Here is a 20,870-nt window from a genome sequence, read left to right on the forward strand (position 1 = left end):
TTAAAGTTCAAGTACAAGTTTTAAATAAAACACACAGAATGTCCATTGTTAATCTAGAATGGCCAAAAAATGTTAATGTACACCAGCATTAGCTTAGTGCTAACATACTACTAGAAATCCCTTAGGGGCGCCAACGGAAAGGTGTGTTTTTTTCTGTTTCTTTAACCAAGTTTGACATTTATGGCCTGCACTAAAGGCCTTCATCTAACAATCATGGTTTCCAGTGGTAAAAATGAAGAAGCACTTCAGACGCCAAATCGACTAACAAGAAAATGGTGTAAATTAGATTTTTCACTAAACTGTCACTGTAAGTGCTTATTTCAGCAACAGCCTAAGCCTATACAGCCTGACTGCGCAAGGAGGGGGTGTGAAGGCGGACAGGGTTTTGTCAGAGATGGATATCGTGGCACAGAGGTTACAAATTCAATCAGCGTTCAGACAGCGGCTCTATCAGGACGCTGGTGTGAAAATATGGCCGGACCTCGCGGAGGGGCGACACATACTGCTGGCACCACAGAAAGAGGGGGCATTAGAAATTCAAACAGGGCTGTCATGCCAGAGAGACGTGAAAGACTGATGACTGAAAAAGGAAAGGAAGTGGGAGAGGAGCGCAGGATGGAGGAAAGGGAAGATGGAGGGAAACTGGGAGGATGCTGTCGATATACAAAACGTCATTCACTAGATGAGGTCAGAAAGACAGCGTGAGGCCTGGCCCTAATGTATGTGTAGTTAGATGGATCACGAACACCTGAATGTATATCTCATACACTATATCTCCAAAAGTATCCAGACAATCCTTCTAATGAGCGATTTGAGATACTTTAAGATGCTGACACAGGCATTCAACTTGTATAATCTCCTTAGAAAAGCACTGACTGATAGAATGAGATGTTCTGGAGCAGCTTAAGGTCGCCTAAGGTCACCTAAGGTCACCATGCCCAATGCCAAGCGTGGGCTGAAGGGGCATAAAGCCAGTGGCAAACAATGACTGTAAGAGCTAGGCCTTCAATTTGGGCCATAAATGTATAAACTCGGCCAAAACGTGGGAAAAAACCCAGCTCAGTAACAATGCTAACTTCTGCTAGCGTCCCTATAGGATTCTAGAAGTTTGTTAGCACAAAGCTAACGGCAGTTTCCAACGAGGCTTAAGTTCTTCTTATTCAACTTTGCTCTGCCTTAAAATTATTGTGCCTTACTAAAATTTTCAGTTTTTTGGTTTCAATCTTTATCACATGCAGGCATCTGTGAGCTTAACCAAGTGTTTATCTTGGAAATTCTCCTGTCTTTGACAATGTCCTTCTGTCTCTGTCTCCTCTCTTAAAAATGGACAGTGAGCAGCCTTTTGTCACCGAGCTCAGCAATGCTGAGAGTCCACAGAGTTGTGTGCACAGTCCCCTTTCTCACTGTGAGCAACCTTTTCCTCCACACATACACAAATGTCATTCGGATAACCACCACTGCTACTGTATACTGACATATACATCACAGAGTCATATTACACTTTAACACAGATAGGAACGGCCAGCAAACACTATACAAAAGCACAGTGTAGAGCAGCACATCCTAAACTGTAGGGATGAAAGAAAAAATCAGTACAGTGCAATATTTTGGTTTTAAATTGTTCATTATTGTTCCATTGTTATTATTTTTAATGTGAATTTAGCCCATATTTATACTTAGGCCGCCAGTATACAACAAACAAAACGCCATTTCAGAGCAAAACAATTTTTCATGCATCATTTATTCTGAGACCTCCCCCTGACTGTGATCTTAATCTCCGCATTATTCATTCTCACATTGCCCTCTGACTGTGGTCCATCATCATGTCATTCATTCTGAGACCTCCCCCCCAACTATGATTGGTTCTATTTACTGCATTGTTTGTTCCAAGACCCCCATGTTACGAATGTCACGGGCGAAGCGGAGGAAACGGACTCGATCTCCCAGAATCCTCTGGGAGATCACATGACTGTGACGCTTCCTACAAACCACAGTACACACACGGACTCCATCCCCCAGAATACACAGGGAGATCAGCTGACTGCTGATCTCCCCACACGCTCCTATCAGCGTTCTCGATCGCCTGAATACTGATGTGTTTCACCTGTGTATTGATCATGTGACTTCTTTAGTTAGCTTTAAAGACCGGTCTTTAGCGCGTGTTCTTTGCGAGGTATTGTTTCTTTGGTAAACTACTGAGCGTTATATCTATGATCTGGATTTTGTGTATGACCTGTAGCACCCGTTCTTTTCGACTCTGTTTTTGGATTTGCCCTTTTGGATTGTTTGCCCCGGATATTTGTTCTCTGTGTTTTGACCTTTTCGCCTGTTTTTTGACAACGATCTTGGACTCTGACTTCAACATTAAAGCTTACTTCTCGTTCTTAATCCACAAGCGTCTGAATTCTGTGAAACCGTTACACCCCATGTGACTGTGACTGGTTTTAATCACCATGTTGTTCATTCTAAGACCCCCATCAGACTGTGATTTGTTCTAATCACCATGTTGTTTGTTCTAAGACCCCTGTCTGACTATGATTGGTTATAATCACCATGTTGTGTGTTCTTGGACCCCTGACTGACTGTGATTGGTTCTAATCACCATGTTGTTTGTTCTAAGACCCCTGTCTGACTGTGAATGGTTCTAATCAGCATGTTGTTTGTTCTATGACCCCTGTCTGACTGTGATTGGTTCTAATCACCATGTTGTTTGTTCTAAGACCCCTGTCTGACTGTGATTGGTTCTAATCACCATGTTGTTTGTTCTAAGACCCCTGTCTGACTGTGATTGGTTCTAATCTTTGTATTGTTTGTTCTGAGACCTCCCCCTGACTGTGATTGGTCCTAATCATTGTATTGTTTATTCTGAGACCTCCCCCTGACTGTGATTGGTTCTAATCACTGTATTGTTTGTTCTGAGATCTCCCTCTGACTGTTATCGGTCCTAATCACCACATGTTTCTTCTAAGACCTCTTCATTACTGTTATTGGTTCTTCCTTTAAGAGACTGAAGTGAGATGAACAAATGTAACTGATCTGAACAAAGAGTGACCTTTAAGGAAATAATTTTTTGAAGCAACAAAATGCAACAGTATATTGCAATATGCCATATTGTAATATTCAGCATATCACAAATGTTTAAATATTGCAGGAGAACCAGATTGTGGCTCAAGTATCTTCACAATATCATACCTTGAGACCTGTATCGATTCACACACCTGATAAGTTCACACCAAAAACAGTGAGCAAGCACATGTAGATAACACACAGAAACACACACTGGCAAGAAAAATCCACTGTTTGGTTAGTCAAAATGGACGCAGACGTTGAGTGAGGTATGAAAGGTTTCATTCTCACACAGCACCTGGTTATTATTTATTTACTAATTACTGACAAAAATCATTTTTATATATTTTCATGGTATTTACGTGCCATCAGCGGCCTTTGTCGGGAGAGGCGAAATGACATTCAACGCTTCAAATACTAATCAATTCACTTGTTACTATTTGATTACAGAAAAGAATTTAAAACGCCTTTCCTTAACATTAACACGCACAAATCAGCCTCTTCAGCAGCTACAAAGGACCTTGATAGATCTCTATTGAAGTTAAGTGGACGTTACCACTTCAAATGGTCTTTGCGCAGCCTTAATTCACTCTGCTCATAAAACACAGGTACCTTACAGCGGCTCCAGTACTTCAGAGGTGCTGAGCCAGTAATGTAGCAATAAGAAGGAGCTTAGAAGGAAATTGCATTCACATAAAGCCATTTCACACAGTCTATAAGCAGACTATCAGGGGTATCACGCTTTTCTGCATCTCGGTGCCTCAGTGATAACAAAACACACTTCTTTACACTTCTGAGAGCAGCACAGACTGTTCTGTTCCTAAAAAAGCACTGAAGTGTGCTAAACACCTTGGGCTTATGACAGTAAAATGAAGCTATAACAAAGTTAAGACTTCAGTATAGGAGGACATTCTCATTAAAGGGGAAATTTTCAGTTCTAGAGAGACGTACTGAGTCAGAACTGTTCATAGTGGTGGTGATAGGAACCAGACGTCCACCAAATGGTTTGAATATGCTGCCTGATGCCCGAGACATTGTTTTAAAAGTAGTAGAATGGTGATGCACATGCAGGGGGTTGTAAGGCAAGATATTTCCCAAAGAACTTACTTTGCCATCATCAACATTCCATATAAAAGCTCAGAAGACTCATGTAGGTTCACTGGTGGTTTTGGATAGTAAATAAAATGTCTATAATTGTGTTGTAGTCATGGCGACTCCTGGTTCCTATCACCACCACTGTAAAGACATCTGAGTTTCTACAATCAACCATTTCACACCAAACCACTCTGAATCACTCTGTTGACATCAGGTATACAGAAATTTTCAAATTCCCTACTAAGGCTTATCCCAGGTGACCCTGTCCTCCGCAACTTCCTCCAGCTTCCTCCCAGGCCAACTTGGAGATACAATCCCTCCAGCCGGTCCTAGCCCCGGGACACCCGGGATCTCCTCCCAGTAGGCCGTGCCTGGCAAACCTCCACCAGGAGGCATCCAGGGGGCATCCTGATCAAATACCTGAACCACCTCAACCGGCTCCTCTCAATGTGGAGGAGTAGCGGCTCTACTCCGAGCTCCTCCGGGATGAATGAGCTCCTCACCCTGCCAGCAGAGTGTCGCCCGCCACTCTGCGAAGAAAGCTCATTTCCGCTGCTTGTATCCGCGATCTTATTCTTTCGGTCATTACCCACAGCTCATGACCACAGGTGAGGGTTGAGATGTAGACCAACTGGTGAACAGAGAGCTTTGCCTTATAGCTCAGCTCCCTCTTCACCACTACAGTCCAGTGACCACATCACCGCTGCTGCCTGTCCCGGCCTGCAGCCGATCTCACGATCCCTCTTCTCATCACTCGTGAACAAGACCCTGAGATACTAAAACTCCTCCACCTGGGGCAGATCTGTTCCCCCTTACGTGGAGTAGGCATGCCATCCTTTTCCGGGCTAGGACCATGGACTCACTGCTTCTAGTTAGCAGATACTTCTTAGCATCTGCTAACTAGAAATCTTAACTTATAGGGGGTAATAATGGGGGGGTCAGTTTGTCTTTATGCAGAACTAATTCTATTGACAGAGATTTGAATCAAAAGAAAACAAGCACTTTATAGAACCAGTGCTCAAGTAAGTTGTGCACATGATTATGACTTACAAAATATTTAATTCATGCTAGTTATTTCTTAATAAAGCAGTAATGAGCAGCTTCTGGCTTGATAAGGGTTAATAACAGCATCACAGTGAATGCCTCAAATGTTGTGCAAAAAATTACAATGTAGTAATGATCTGTGAAATGCTTAATTTGGCTCCTTTATTGCTTGGTAAAGTAGTAATAGCTGAACAAAGTGTAATAAAGGGCTTTATAACGTCGCACCTGTAATGAAGAGCTTTTAAACCATTTGACACACTGCAAAAAATGATATCTTAGCAAGTGAAAACATCTTAAATGTAATTAATAAATCTAATATTTCTCATTATGAGACAGATGTAAGAACATTATAAGACTATTCAATCTGTTTCTGTACATTTACATAGAGTTTTATTCCATTGGCAGATCATATTACTTGTTTCAAGAAATAACAAAGGCAATTTTGCTTATTTCCAGAAATAATGCTCAAAACAAATAAAGTGATCTGCCAATGGAATAAGACACTTTCATATCATAAAATTACTTAAAACAAACAGAAATGTCCACAAATAAGTTGATAAGTTAATTCTCATAATGAGAAATATTAGATATATTGAGTGCATTTAAGATGATTTCACCTGCTATCATTTTTTTGCAGTGCCAAAGTATTAATTGGATGGAGTTAGTTTACAGTGGGTGTGGTAATGTAATTATTTTCTAAGTATCTCTGCAATTTTAGTCCCATCTGAATGCATCATGTTATTTTTAAATGGACAGTGCATTCTTGCATCTATAAATATTACAGTAGCTACTAAATGAACAGTAGAAACAATCTCAGGTTATATCAATCCCATGTGAACCGACATGTTCTGTTGTATCATGCCGGAATGTCAGATTTACTAAAAGAGGCACTAATTCCCTAATCATCTACAGACAGTTTGTGCTGGTATGGGTGGTAAATTTAGCAGCCTACCTACTAAACCCTTATGCAAATGAACACAGATGCAATCAACATAAAGTCCATCACAATGTAAACTCCTGTTTTACTCATGTGCTTTAAATACGTAAGCTTCTTTCTGCAATGTAGGAGGGAAAAAAATGGGTTATCTCAAAGGTTTTTTTTTTCCCCGTCTGTTTCTGACAGCAGTATGTCTATATTTTGACTCATGATGTCAAAAGTTTGACCTTTCGTCTCAAAATAAAGACTTGTTTTTATGATCTTTTGACTCAGTAGGCTGAAATAATAACTTATTATGTCAAAATAACTACTCCCTTTCTCGAGTTTGACTATGTGTGCCAAAATAATGAGTTTTTACTATTATTTTACTGTTATTTTATTTTATTTTATTAAAACAAGTCATAATTTTCACATTCTAAGTCAAAACGCCAAGAAAATAAGCAATTATTTTATCATAATAATTAAAAATGTAGACAGGCCAAATGTAAGGTGTCTTTGAACAACCACAGCATCACACATGTTAGTGCATAGAAATCAGTAAGCTGTTCACAGGTGGTAAATAGGCCTAATGACCAGGTCACTTTTTACTATCAGCCATTATTTGAGAGGGAAACTCCTATAAATGCATATGAATGTGGCAAAAGCGCAAAATAGGCCTGAGGCCTAAGTACTGGCTTAAATTGTGCCACGGCCAAAGGAGGATTTGTCAGAGGAATGGCAAGCATTAGATTCCTTTGCAAAAGCAGAACACATTTTATATTCTTGTGTTCAGAGAATTTATTTAGTTTCTTATTTGTGTGCTGCAGCAATCAGGTTCACCTGCCACTCACCAAAACACATTCAGAAGAAATATGTTCAAATACATGCAGAAGAAGAGCATCACCAAACCACAGAGTAGTAAATTCAGAAGTAGCACTTTGAATGTCAAACTCCCTGATCAGCGAGCGAAGCTGATGCCCTCAGATGAACTGCATAATGCAACTGGAAGCCACTTTTACTGTGATATTTAGCCAAAGGCAAAGCAGATTAAACGCATATCTTTGCATTTCATCACACAAAAGCTTTAGATTTAAGATGGCACCATTTTTAGTTAAGGCAACCAGATTCCACATCTCCTAATTCTCCAAGAGAGTATTAAAATTCATAATCCGTATAATCCAATCTTTCATACAAGGCATGTTAATCTTTTAATACAAATCGAGACCAAGCCAAAGCATCAGAGTTATTAACACCATTACTGCACAGAGAACATGGAAAACAACATTAAAGCCAACAGCTTTTTCACACTTTATAATAAAACAAACGCCAATCATTAATCTGAAATAAGAGCACCAATCACAGCCAGCTCACAGCGTGTTCCACCAAGGCCAGGGAAGACTGCGATAAAAAAGGGGCGGAACTTACAGGGGTGCTGCCATCCGATAGGGTGGTCATGCTGATTGAAGTGCTCATCTTGTCGGAGGAGGAGAGGGAGGGAGGGGAGGGGCTGCGCTTCTCAAGGATGTCCTGTCTCTGCAGGAAGTCTCTCCAGGCACGCTGGATGCTGTCAATCAATAAATAATGCACAATAATAATTTCATACAAAGCTAAGGTGCCTTTCAGTTCCACAGCAGACTGGAAAATTCCTCTGGGATTAATGAAGCTTTTATATATTTGTAGTTGTATAGCTATACAGTGAACCTATAGGGTGGGTGTTTCTAATAAAGTGGCCAGTAAGTGGACGTATAAGGCTGGCGTTTCTAATAAAGTGGCCAGCGAGTGGACATACCAGGTAGGTGCTTCTAATAAAGCGGCCAGTGAGTGGAGAGTCAAGGCTGGTGTTTCTAAAAAGGTGGCCAGTGAATGGAAGTACAAGGCTGATGTTTCTAATAAAGTGGCCAGTGAGCAGATACACAAGGTAGGTGTTTCTTATAAAGTGGCCAAATAGTAGACAGACAAGGCTTGCGTTTCTAATAAAGTGGCAGTGAGTGGACATAAAATGCTCATGTTTCTAATCAAATGGACAGTGAGCAGAAGTACAAGGTTGGTGTTTCCAATAAAGTGGCCGATGAGTGGACATACAACACTGGTGTTTCTAATAAAGAGGCCAGTGAGTGTGTACTGTGTAAATGTTGAGTTCCATCTGCTCTCTTTTATCCTCTGTTTAATTTTCTCCTCTCTCATTATTAAAGATATACTCATGTCTAGTCACTGATTAATAAAGAAGAGCCCCCCAAACTCTCTTTTTCTGCTTAAATCCTCTCTCTCTCTCAATCTCTCTCTCTCTCTCTCTCTCTCTCTCTCTGCATGGACAAAGCTTACAGTCCCATCTGGCTCATGCAGCGGCTTGCTGTCTTTTACAGCTATTTGCCAAAGTGTAATTGATGTTCCAATTAAATTATTTCCAAAGGGCAACATTATTGCTCCCCCGTGTCTCATATATACAGCAAAACACACACTCGCTATACACAGCTCAGTACAAACGTGCCACACACACATATATACACCTACAGTACATTCACACATCTATATAAACAAGCTACCAATGTAAAAAGCTTCAAGGTGACGATTCAACTACACTGATATAAATATAAACTGGGGTTATTTCTATGGTTTGTTTTTGTAGCACAGGATTAATATAATTTGGAATTATTTCTAGGGTTTGTTTTATAGGACTGGATTAATATAACCTTATTATAGGTTATTTCAAGGATTTTTATAGCATAGAACTAATATAATCTGGGGTTATTTCAAGGGTTTGTTTTATAGCACAGGATTAAAATAATCTTGGGTTATTTTTGTGATTTGTTTTATAGCACAGGATTAATATAATATGGGGTTATTTCTAGGGTTTGTTTTTATTACACAGGATTAATATAATCTAGGGTTATTTCTAGGGCTTGTTTAATAGTACAGGAGTAAAATAATCTGGCTTTTTCTCTATGGTTTGCTTTATGAATAGGATTAATATAAAATAGGATTATTTAGCCTTTGTTTTATAGCACAGGATTAATGTAATCTGGGGTTATTTATAGAGTTTGTTTTATAGCACAAGATTAAAAGAATCTGGGGTTATTTCTAGGGTTTGTTTCTGTAACACAGAATTATTATAATGTGGGATTATTTCACTCTCATTTACACTAAAGTTAGTAAACGCACCAGAGAGGTTATCATAATTGAATCAAGTCATTGTTAGTTTGTAATTTGTGCACATACGTTCACGTTATGGTAAGCAGTAAAATATATGCTACTCACATCAACACGTTGGACTCCAGCGGTTTCATGTTGACAGCAATATTGTTCTCCAGGTCAGTGGTCAGTTGATTACTGTGAGAAAGAACAGACCATCAAGCAATCAAAAATTCATATTTATACAGTTTCTTTAAAAGAGAGGCAGAGCTAAGCTACACCAGCCGCCTCTGCTGGATCATATCTTCAGCGCTTATTGATTGTGTAGCATTAGAATATGGTTTATATGTGTTTTCAGTGATTTGCCGTTTGCCTGCAGTTTTATAGTGTTTACATGACAAATACATGCTCTGCACATACGTTAGATGATTTCCCAATAGTCAGACAAAAACAAGCGAACCATATCACACACACACACACACACACACACACACAGGTGGGGTCTCCAAAAAGCTCCATAATCAATATGATCAGCTGCTCACGAGTACAAACATTTAATTTAGATATAGTTTTATTTACTCTAACCTGTCTAATGCAAATGTCATGTATTGTTAACATTGTCTTTTGGTTGGAAATATATGGCCAATACTAAAAAAACAAACACAAGTAAATACTTCTGTGAGTGTCTCCATTAAAAGAACACAAAAACAAAGGATTAATATGATCTATTAATTATTTTATCTATTAATTGTTTAATCCTTCTATAGTTTGTTTTTGTAGCACAGCTTTAATATAACCTGGGGTTATTTATGTGGTTTGTTTTATAGCATAGGTTTAAAGTAATCTGGTGTTTTTCAAGGGTTTATTTTAAATCAATAATGTAATCTGGGGTTATTTCTGCAGTTTGTGTTTTAAGCACAGGCTTATTATAATCTGGGGTTATTTCTAGGGATGTTTTATGTTCTATGTTGTTTTATAGCACTGGATTAATCTAATCTGGGGTTATTTCTGAAGTTTGTTTTATAGCACAGTATTAAAATAATCTGGGGTTATATCTATGGTTTGTTTTTAAGATGGGGTTAGTTCTAGGATTTATTTTATAGCACAGGATTAAGATAATCTGGGGTTATTTCTAGGGTTTATTTTATAGCAAAAGATTCAAATAATCTGGGGTTATTTTTCTATGGTTTGTTCTTGCAACACAGTATTAAAATAACCTGGGGATTTTCTACGGTTTGTTTTATAGCACAGGATAAATATAATCTGGCATTATTTCTGTGGTTTGTGTTTTTAGAACAGGTTTAATACAATGTGGGATTATTTCTAGGGTTTGTTTTATACCACAGCATTAATATAATCTGGGTTATTTCTGCAGTTTGTGTTTCATTGCACAGGATTAATATAATCTGGTGTTATTTCTGTGGTTTGTTTCATAGTACAGAATTAATATAACCTGGAGATATTTTTACAGTAAATTTAGATACAGTAGCACAGGATTAATAAATTAAATTAACAAATTAAGGTAATAAATCCTAGAACTATTTCTATGATATTCCTTAAAGTACAGGATTAATAAAGCCCGAGATTATTCCTTTTTTCATTTTACACCATGAGATTAATATAATTTAGGGTTATTCCTACAGATAATTAGATTAGTACAACCTTGGATTATTTCTATAGTTCATTTTATTGCGTGGGATTAATATGACCCTGGGTAGTTTAATAGCAACATAATCTGGGATTATGTCTGAAGTTAGTTTTATAGCAGGTTAAAGATGCCAGAGTCTTCACTGGTGTGGAAGTGTGTAGTCTGTGAAAATTACTGACTGAAATCACTGTGAAATAATAATTATATCTCCACATCGACCCCTGTAAAACTAATCCCAATAGAATGTACACCTCATTATATTACTGCTCACAGTAATCTCAGTGGTCAGTGTCTGTGTGTCCGTGTGTCTGTGTGTGTCATCAGTAATTAAACAGCAGCTCCAGTCTGAGCCGCAGGGGAGCGCAGCCTCCGTACAGTGACAGCAGGTGAATTTCATTTTCAACACTGCTCAAGGACACGGAAAATGAGTGTGTACCAGTATGTGTGTGCGTGTGTGTGTGTATGTGTGTGTGTGAAAGGGAGAGAGAGACATCTGTCCATCTGTATGTAAGTGTGTGTTGTAACTCACTTTTGCAGCTGGTATCCTCCAACATTTACATACTTCATACTCTGCAGTGTTTTAAGCTCCTCCTGAGAGAGAGAGCGAGAGAGAGAGAGAGAGAGAGAGAGAGAGAGAGAGAATATGTTTAGTTTTATTCAGTTTACATTACATAATTATTTAAATATGATGATCATAATAGGGTAAATAGTGCATTTTTTGTGTCCAAGTTCATTATATTCCTAATAAATAATTCACATAAACATGTTTTGCATTATTCTACATTCCTTTATGTCAAAACATTTTCAATTTATTTTAGGGAATTATGCCTTCCAAAGTCCAACCATACATGACGATTAAAGAGGAATTCCACCAATTTTTAAAAAAATTCTGCAGAATTTTGTCACTGAGACTAAAAAAATTTCACTGATTACTGAGAAACAAATTGTTTACAGCGATGTTGGTGGCATGATTTTATGTTTGAAACCATTAAAATAACATTCTGTAAAAAAAGGCAGCTTTACAACTAATTGAAACAAATGCATTAATTAACTAATTGATAAACTTGTTCATATATGTTGATTTTCTGAAAAGTCATGCAGCACAACCAACAAGGAAGAACTTTTATTTTGACATGCTTTATGGGCAGGTTATTGTTCCATAAGGTACTGTGGTGCTTGAAAGTTTGTGAACCCTTTAGAATTTTCTAGATATCTGCATAAATTTGACTTAAAATGTCATCAGATTTTCACACAAGTCCTAACAGTAGAAGAGAACCAAATTAAACTAATGAGACAAAAATATTAGACTTGGTCATTTATTAATGAAGGAAAAATGATCCAGTATTACAGATCAGTGAGGGGCAAAAGCACATGAACCTTTAGGATTAGCCTACAATTTGAAGGTGAAATTGGAGTCAGGTGTTCTCAATCAATGGGATGGCAATCAGGTGTGAGTGACCACCCTGTTTTATTTAGAGAACAGGGATCTATCAGTCTGATCTTCACAACACATGTTTGTGGAAGTGAATTGTGGCACAAACAAACGAGATTTCTGAGGAGTTGTGAAACACGATGGTGGTAGTATCACGGTTTGGGCCTGTTTTGCTGCATCTGGGCCTGTTTTGCTGCATCTGGGCAGGACGGCCTTCCATCACTGATGGAACAATGAACTCTGAATTATACCGGCAAATTCTGAAGGAACATGACAGGACATCTGTCGGTGAGCTGAACCTCAAGAGAACGTGGGTCATGCAGCAAGACAACGACCCTAAGCACACAAGAACGGTTAAAGAGGAATAAAGTTAATGTTTTGGACTGGCCAAGTCACAGTCCTGACCTTAGTCCTATAGAAATGTTGTGGAAGGACCTGAAACAGCAGTTCATGTGAGGAAACCCACCAACATAACAGAGCTGAAGCTGTTTTTCATGGAGGAATGAGCTAAAACTCCACAAAGCCGATATGCAGGACTAATCAACAGTTACCTCAAACGTTTAGTTGCAGTTATTGCTGCACAAGAGGGTCTCACCAGATACTGAAAGCAAAGGTTCACATACTCACAGATATGTGATACTGGATTATTCTCCTCAATAACTAAATAACCAAGTCTAATATTTTTGTTCATTTGTTTAACTTGGTTCTCTTTATCTACTATTAGGACTTGTGTAAAAATCTGACGAAGTTTTAGGTCAAACTTATGCAGGAATATAGAAAATTCTAAAGGGTTCACAAACTTTTAAGCACCATCCCAAGTCCCAATTGATTTGCCATTTTATAAAAAGAAAGTATTGATTCTTTTCCATTCTTTCATGCATAATAATATGATTAAGGTTAGGACCCCCAAGTAGGATGTTACTTAAGACCCCCCACATGTTCAGAATTACACAGTGAGTTACATTTATGTTCAATGTACATCAAGCCTGCACTTCCAAAATTCTTCGCAACAGACCCATTTACTTTGTTTCGGTGTCAAAAATTGACAAAAACATACAAAATGTAAGGTTTGGGTTTTATTTCCACAAAACAAGACTGTAAACATAACAACAACTTCAACAAATTCAAATCATTATAAAATATCTCCTCGTCTGCTTTCAAACGTGGTCCGGACTGAAAGTTTAGGATCTGCACTTTCCACATTATTTCCCCACTTGTGTCAATGAGCTACAAGTGAGAAATCATTAAAGAGAATGTTAGAGGAGGCGTTCTGAGGCGTGTAAGTCATGGAGAACCCAGGAGGGTTAAAGCAAACCCCTCTGTAACCAGAACAGCTGTGGGCTCCGTATCAGCGAGCCGGTGGGCAGAGAGAGAGGTTCGTGAGAGAGAGAAACCCCCCCAGCTCAGCTGCAGAGTGTGCATGTGTGAAGCGGTCCTGAGGGGGAGGCGTTCTCGTGCCGTTCTCGTTTGAAGTTCCCCCTCAACTCTCAGTTCCCCCTCAACTCTCAGTTCTACAAGTTTAGTACTAAACACATGAGTCAGCACTTTAACCTACTTTCATCCAGAGAGAGAGCGAGAGAGAGGGAGGGAGAGAGGGAGGGAGGGAAAGTGAGGGAAGGTCAAGGGGAGGTCAGCGTGCTCTGCAAACAGCACTGTGCACTGCCAGCCAAAAGTTTAAAGGAGAATTCCACCCATTTTTCAAAATTTCTGCTTAATAAATGGTTACGATGTAAACAGAGTCATTCAGAGTAGTTTGGTGTGAAATGCTCTGTTCTAGAGAAACTTACAGAGTCAGAATTGTTCACAGTGGTGGTGAGAGGAACCAGACGTCCACCTCTAAAAGCTCCCTCACAGAAAGGTATTACATGAATTGTTATGATGGCGCTGCCTGATGCCTGAGACTTTGTTTTGGCGATAGTTTTGCTATGGTTTTGACCTAAAATGTATTGTAGTGTGTTCAAAAAATGTTTTGGCAATTTAGTTTTACGTTGTGTTCTCCAGCATTTGTTGCACTTGGTTCATTTTGCTACGGACTCTGATTGGAGAGGGCTGGGTTAGGAACCACCCCGGGGTGTGTGTGTGTATGGGTGTGTAGAGAGTGAGAGAAAGTAAGAGTTGAGAAGAGAACGAGTTGTTTGAAAGAGAAAAGCTTCGCTTGTGTCGGTGTGACTGTGGCAACAACAGCTGGAAAATAAATCACCACTACTTAGTGGTGAATGCAACAATATTCAGGATACTGTGAGGCAAAACAGTCCACAAAGAAAACTTATTATTTCAGATTTTATTATTATTTTCAGATTTTTTTGTTCCTGAACTTGAGTTTATACTTACATTTGTTAATATAAATAACCACAGTATTTAATAATAATAATTACACATTTTCATGGTTCTCCTGAGGTCAGAACACCTGACATGGTCAACTGAACAGTTCTAACCATGACTCAAAATCACATTTTTACTAAATTTGTGAAACGGCTACAGACCTTGGCATTGCACCATAAAGGACACTTGGGGTCTTCTTTATGATGCAATACCATGGCCATGCTTTCACAGAAGCATGTCAAAATAAAAGTCTTCTGTTTTCGGTTGTGCCACCTGACAATTGAGGAGGTAAGAACTTGCAGGAAAAAGTTTTTCAGTGAGTTGAGCACATTTAAAGTTGACTTATTTTGCAGGAGGTTTTTACTTTAAAGGAGAAAATCATGCCATACTATTTTATTTAAAGGCGCCACCCAACATTTTTAGACTACTGGAAGCAAAAAGAAACTAAGATAAATTTTCTATGGATGCAATGAAAGTTGTTTCACACAAAAGAGATATTGTTGAATAATTAGATTTGTCTAATAGGAAAATAATGGATTTAGACACAAAGTCATGTCACTGACTGATTCTAAAACATGGAAATCAGTAAAAAGTCCTCTCTATTAGCTGGCTTCCAAACTTCTGACTGCTACTGTACATCCAAACCCAAACACTTAATAAAATTCCCAAGTCATCTCCCCTGCTGCAGTTATATCACTCAGTGAGCTAATGATGAAAATTGAGATGCAAAAGTAATTGAATAATTCTGTATGACAGGCCACGCTCCTCCTTATCTTTCACGCCTCCTCCCTAACTCCCTCTCTCTCCTCCACCTCTCCCTCATTGCTGGGAGAGAAAGTAAGCCCCTCGCTCTTGCTCTAAGCCCCCCCAGGTTAAATAATTCTCTTTAATAAGGCCAGGCTTCTTTCCCCCGACATCATTTAGGAAACTAATTTAATTACATACAAAATTAAGCTAAAGCATCTGTACTGTTAATGGGGGCATGGAGGGGAGCTGAGTGTGTGCAGTGAGTAACTGCAAGAAAGCGAGGGAAAAAACAGCAACTTTAAATCTTTCTTTAAAACTTACATCGCCAGAGTTCTCTGACAGTTACAGTCACATACCACAAAAAGAAAAAAAGCCAGACTATGAAACCATTTATTAGACCAGATTTATGATATACTACATATATGCAAATTATGGAAGTTATAAGTATCATCCTCAGCTAGCAATGATGTTATGAACTGTATAATTCTGTAGTATTTAGCTAAGTTTGCTATTGGCCTAATAGATTTATAAAGAAAATAACAGATAGAGGCCCTTCAGTAGCCAGAATTGTGACTACAGCAATATTATTATTGTTATTATTATTATAATTTCCATCTTATACATATGGAGCGAGTGTTAAAGCATTATATTTGGTGAAAAAATCTCATTTATAACAACCCCAACCCACCCAAATCAGTCAAGACATGTTTGGTATCCAAAGATTGCTTTGTTTATTTTTCACTAGAGCTATGAGGCTAATGTAGCTACAAGTAATGGAAGCTTACTTGTTCCACATGTAAAGGATGCTAACTCTACCAGGCTATTATCTTGTAAACTGCATGCTAAATCATCACGTCAAGTTTGAACAATTTTAAATAGGCTTATCGAGGCTTAAGCTGTGCCATAACAAGCCAGATTGGATCCAGCACCTATTTTAGTGGATCTGCAACCTTGTTCACATGTTACATACATTCCTACTACAATCTGTAGAGATGCATGCAAGAATAATCTTAACTGACACATCATAAAATGTGGAAATGTTATAAGGTAGCAGGCCTCCTGTTTGGGATGACACTGACACTGTTTATCACTCGCAAATGCGCCGCTACTGCTGCAACAGATCAGCAACGCGAGTTAAACCACTGTTTGTGATTCATTAACTACTCATACTTTACACTCTTAAAAATATGATTTTTCAAGGGTTCTCTAGTAAAGACAGTGGTTCTCTACAGAACCATGAACACCGAAGAGCCTTACGCTTAAATGGTTCTTTGCATGGTGAAATGGTTCTTCAGATTGATGCAGAATGTGTTGAAAATGGTTCTATATAGCAACAAAAAAGGGTTCTTCTATTAGAAGCTTGATATCATAAAAAAGACATCTTTTTGAGAGTGTATGAGCTGATTGTTTAGTTTTGAGAATCCCATGTCTGAGACAATGTTCAATGCTTAAAGCTACACCATGTAAATTTTGGGGATTTGTGCGGAAAATTTTCGAATGTGGGCTGTGCTGATGACTGCGAGCACGTTGAAAGAGTATTCTTTGTTAACTCAGTCAACTAAGTTCAGCCGTGAGTTTTAATATCTTTATATATGTTTTGGGGGGGGGGGGATTTTTACCCAATTTTCTCCCCAAATTAGTTGTTTCCAATTCCACCCGCTAGTTAGGACTCCCCCAATCACAAAATAGTACCACGCTAGGAGGGCGAAGGCTAACACAGGCTTCCTCCGAGACCTGTGAAGCGCCACCGCTTCTTTTCAAACTGCCGCTCACACAACGTCATTGGACAGCTGAACGCGCTCGGAGGAAAGCGCCAACCGCCAGATCTGTTACGTCAGCTAACAGACGCCTGCGCTGACTAGCATCGTGATGAGTGATGGGGGGAGAAGTGGGGGGCCATCCTACCCACCCAGAGAGAGCGAGACCAACTGTGCTCTCATGGACTCCCGGCTACGGATGGCTGTAGCATCACCAGGGATGGAACGCGGTTGCGCCACTTGGGAGCCCGAGTTTTAATATCTTTAATTAAATTTTATATGTTGAAAATATGTTAATACTATTTTGATTTTAAACAGATTTGTTGATAATATTAATAAAATATCAGATGAGTCGATTTCCATTTTACATTCTTTCTGCTGTGAGGCCTGCAGAAAGGGCTTAAAACCTGGACTTAATGGGCTTTTGTGGATTCAGATATTGTATGACACACTGTTACAATCGTATGCATAAGTTTGCGCACCCCTGGTCATTGTTTATTTTGTGAATCTGCACATTTTAAAGCACAACCACTGCTTATTTACTGAATTTAGCATGAAAAATAAAATATAAAATGTGGTCTTTTCTAGTTTTTTTCTAGTTTCTAGTTTGTTATTTTCCCCCCCAGTATATTACAAATACAAATATAAGTTGTGCATTAAAACTTGCCAAGAAATGCCATATTTACATTCTTTTCCTGTAGGCAATTTTTAGACTAAATTTCACTCCACTAAACATTATTCAATGGGTGGTGTTCAAACTTTTGCACTATATAAACATGGACTCTTAGCCTTAGATCCAGCGCAAACCTAAAGAAGCAATCTTCAGACAACTAACATGCCTTGGCTGATAGATTACATTTGGGATAAGGGTGGAAAACTGTGTAAACATCCCTTTAGGACGGCCAGGTCAGGCCTCTTCCTCAGCATCATGTACTGATTGCGTAGCTGCATGCCTAAGAAACAGGCTGCTAGTGACATTAGAATTGCAGAAAAGGTGAGTTTACATTTATATTATGGAAACATACTCCAGGACACGCTAACCCTGACATGTTCCTGTGCCCCCCCCCCATCTCACCCACAAGACACAGGGTCAGGGCGAATAATGTGTGGTGCCTGTGTATTAGTTACGGATCAGTAGAGATGACTTTCCACTATGCACTCCAAGCTGCTCGTCACGGAGCAGCAAAGTCACCTTCATCTCCCCCCAAAAAATCCCTTACATACTGTTTCACTGATGCTCTATTACACTTGAAGCCTCCCCCCTTGAATCAAGCCTTCAGTGCGAAGTGCAAGCGGAATGGGAGGGAAAGAAAGAGAGAGAGTCTGACAGGATGAAAAAGAGAAGTGGGTGAGAGAGGGAGCAGGAAAAAAGTGAAAATGAGCTGACGTGAGCGCAGAGATGAGAGGAGGAAAAACACAAGGGGAGATGTGAGAGGAGGAATAAAGGGGGAAAAAAGACGTCGAAGGAGAACGAAGGGAGAAAGGGAGACAGAAGAGGAAGAAGAGTGACTGAACCAGACCAGACTGCAGACAGAGGGAGGACACGCAGGTGGGAGAGCTGCCGTGCGGATCTCTCAGAGGAGTTAGCAGCGCTGCTGTCACCGCATACGCAGTCTATTAGCTCCTCCACCAGTCAGAGTCAGAGCTTCATAGGAGGTCATAACCACACACTCCATCAGCTCCTGCGCCCCAAGAGAGCCTCACTGCCCTGCCTACTTAACTAACACTCACACACTTTCACATACAGACACAGCTACCTGGAGTGGAACGTTAGCAAAGTTAGCACAATTAGCGGACACTAAACTGGGCCTGCTTACCCACTACAGAAACGAAACATCATATGTTTCATTAAAACCAAAAAAGTTACTTGACTGCAGCAAATATGTGTTTCAGAAGTGACAATTCTTAATGTTTCACACTGATTTTCGGACTTTGGGACACATTTACTTCTAAACACTCGGATCTAACTGCTCACTTGTGGCCATGAGGGACAGGGATGCAGCCTCACTTCCTGCTCTAAAATGCAGGGGCGTGGCTAAAATAAGGCTCCGTCTACGGACTAAAACATTCTTTTTGGGTAGTGACATGAAAACGTGAGTTTTTTTTTATTAAACTCGTGATGAGTCTGAATCTTCCCAAATTCACTTTAAAATACTTAAAATAGTTAAAAACACTGAAAAAGTCCAAAAAAAGTTTTTTTTTTACAAGTGTAAATTGTTTTCTGGGGCAGACACCTCCCTATAGAAAGTCCCCTATAAATGATGATTTTTTTTAATATATTTTTTTTATATATATGTTTTATATATTTAGCTTATTACTATCTCAATTACAGCCTTGGGTTAAAACAGTTCATAACATAATCCTTGTAAATATCTAAGCTCTGAATACTTCATTGTTGTTTTAAATAGTTTTACTGTGGGACTAATTCTGATTAATTTAATTGGTCCATATTCAATAGTATGCAAAAGTTGTATGACACTCCTGGTTACAAATTACATGTTTTAGTGATTTTCTAAGTGCAAACAAGTTAACACATCCTCTACGTGGAACTTTAATATGACACTTTTTTCTGCAGATTTTAGTGCACAAATTTTAGTGCACAAATTTTAGTGCACAATTTTAGTTATAAAAAAACCAACATAAAATATAATCCATACCAAAACTTTTCAACAGGCCACATTTTGTTTGTTTTTTTGTTTCCTAACATGTTAAATTCAGCAAATAAACAATTATTGTGTATTAAAATGTGCAGGTGTGTGTCTCTGTAGAGGATGTGTTCACTCATTTTCCCAAACCATAGCATATGACTGACGGTCATATGACTGGGAGTATTGTATTGTTAACTGTATTAATGCAGGCCCACAGCCAGACTCCCTGCGTCTTTATAAGCTGCTTACTGTGCTGATCCGAGAACAGCTCATGACCTCAGCATGTTAGCTGTAAATGCACAGTGCAGCTATGACTGGGGGTCAGCTGGTGGGGGGGGAACGCTACGCCAGCCGGTGCCAACTGGCCCTGTCGGAGGGAGACAGCTCCTGCCTGGTGTGAGCAAGTGTCTAAACACACTTAATGCATGGATGCGCACACATACACACACACTGCTAACAAACTGTGTCCACTCTCCCACACTGAGCCAAACGAGCCACAGGCCCACTGCCCACAGCAGTAAACTACAGTACAGGTGCACCTGTGACAGCACATGGGTTTGTTCTATATTTGTGTAATACAATAAAGTAGAAGTACTGCTGTACGTAAGTAGTTTTATTCAGGATCCATACTTAAGCATTTAGACTTCGCCTCATTTTCTGAAACCAAAGAATAAAGAATTGAAAAAAAATAGGAAGATGTTTTTACTAAACATTTAGTTCGCTTTTCATTTTAGTTCCTTAAATCAAACAAATTGTTTCAGGTAAAACGGGCATTTAGATAATTAACTCAGATTTTTTCATTTTCCATTTCCCATTTTCCATTCTTAACAATGAAACGAGAAATATGACAGACAAAATACAAAAAAAACCCATTTGAAACCCCTAAAACATGGGTTGGCAACATGTGTCTCCAGAGCTGCATGCGGCTCTTTTACTGCCCTGTTACGGCTCCGCAGCAGAACAAATTTTCCCGTTCCACCTTAAATGGTGCAGCAGTGGCATTCTGGCACCTCAGGCACCATTTAAGGTCGAACGAGAAAATTCTCGTAAAAAATGAACATTGAGG

At 39.1% G+C, this 20,870-nt stretch overlaps 1 protein-coding gene across 1 annotated transcript in view; it reads right to left on the reverse strand.

The window, feature by feature from the left end:
• Positions 1-427: 427 nt before the first annotated feature.
• LOC118797490 overlaps positions 428-20,870 on the reverse strand; it is a 157,245-nt gene continuing 136,802 nt past the window's right edge. Inside the window, exons 6-9 of the mRNA XM_036556864.1 lie at positions 11,428-11,489; positions 9,377-9,448; positions 7,547-7,685; positions 428-505 (exon numbers count right to left, since the gene is read on the reverse strand). Of these exons, the coding sequence (XP_036412757.1) occupies positions 428-505; positions 7,547-7,685; positions 9,377-9,448; positions 11,428-11,489 (351 nt within the window). The remainder of the gene's footprint in view (positions 506-7,546; positions 7,686-9,376; positions 9,449-11,427; positions 11,490-20,870) is intronic.

The sequence above is a fragment of the Colossoma macropomum genome, unplaced genomic scaffold (assembly GCF_904425465.1).
Source record: "Colossoma macropomum unplaced genomic scaffold, Colossoma_macropomum, whole genome shotgun sequence".
Taxonomy (NCBI): Eukaryota; Metazoa; Chordata; class Actinopteri; order Characiformes; family Serrasalmidae; genus Colossoma; species Colossoma macropomum.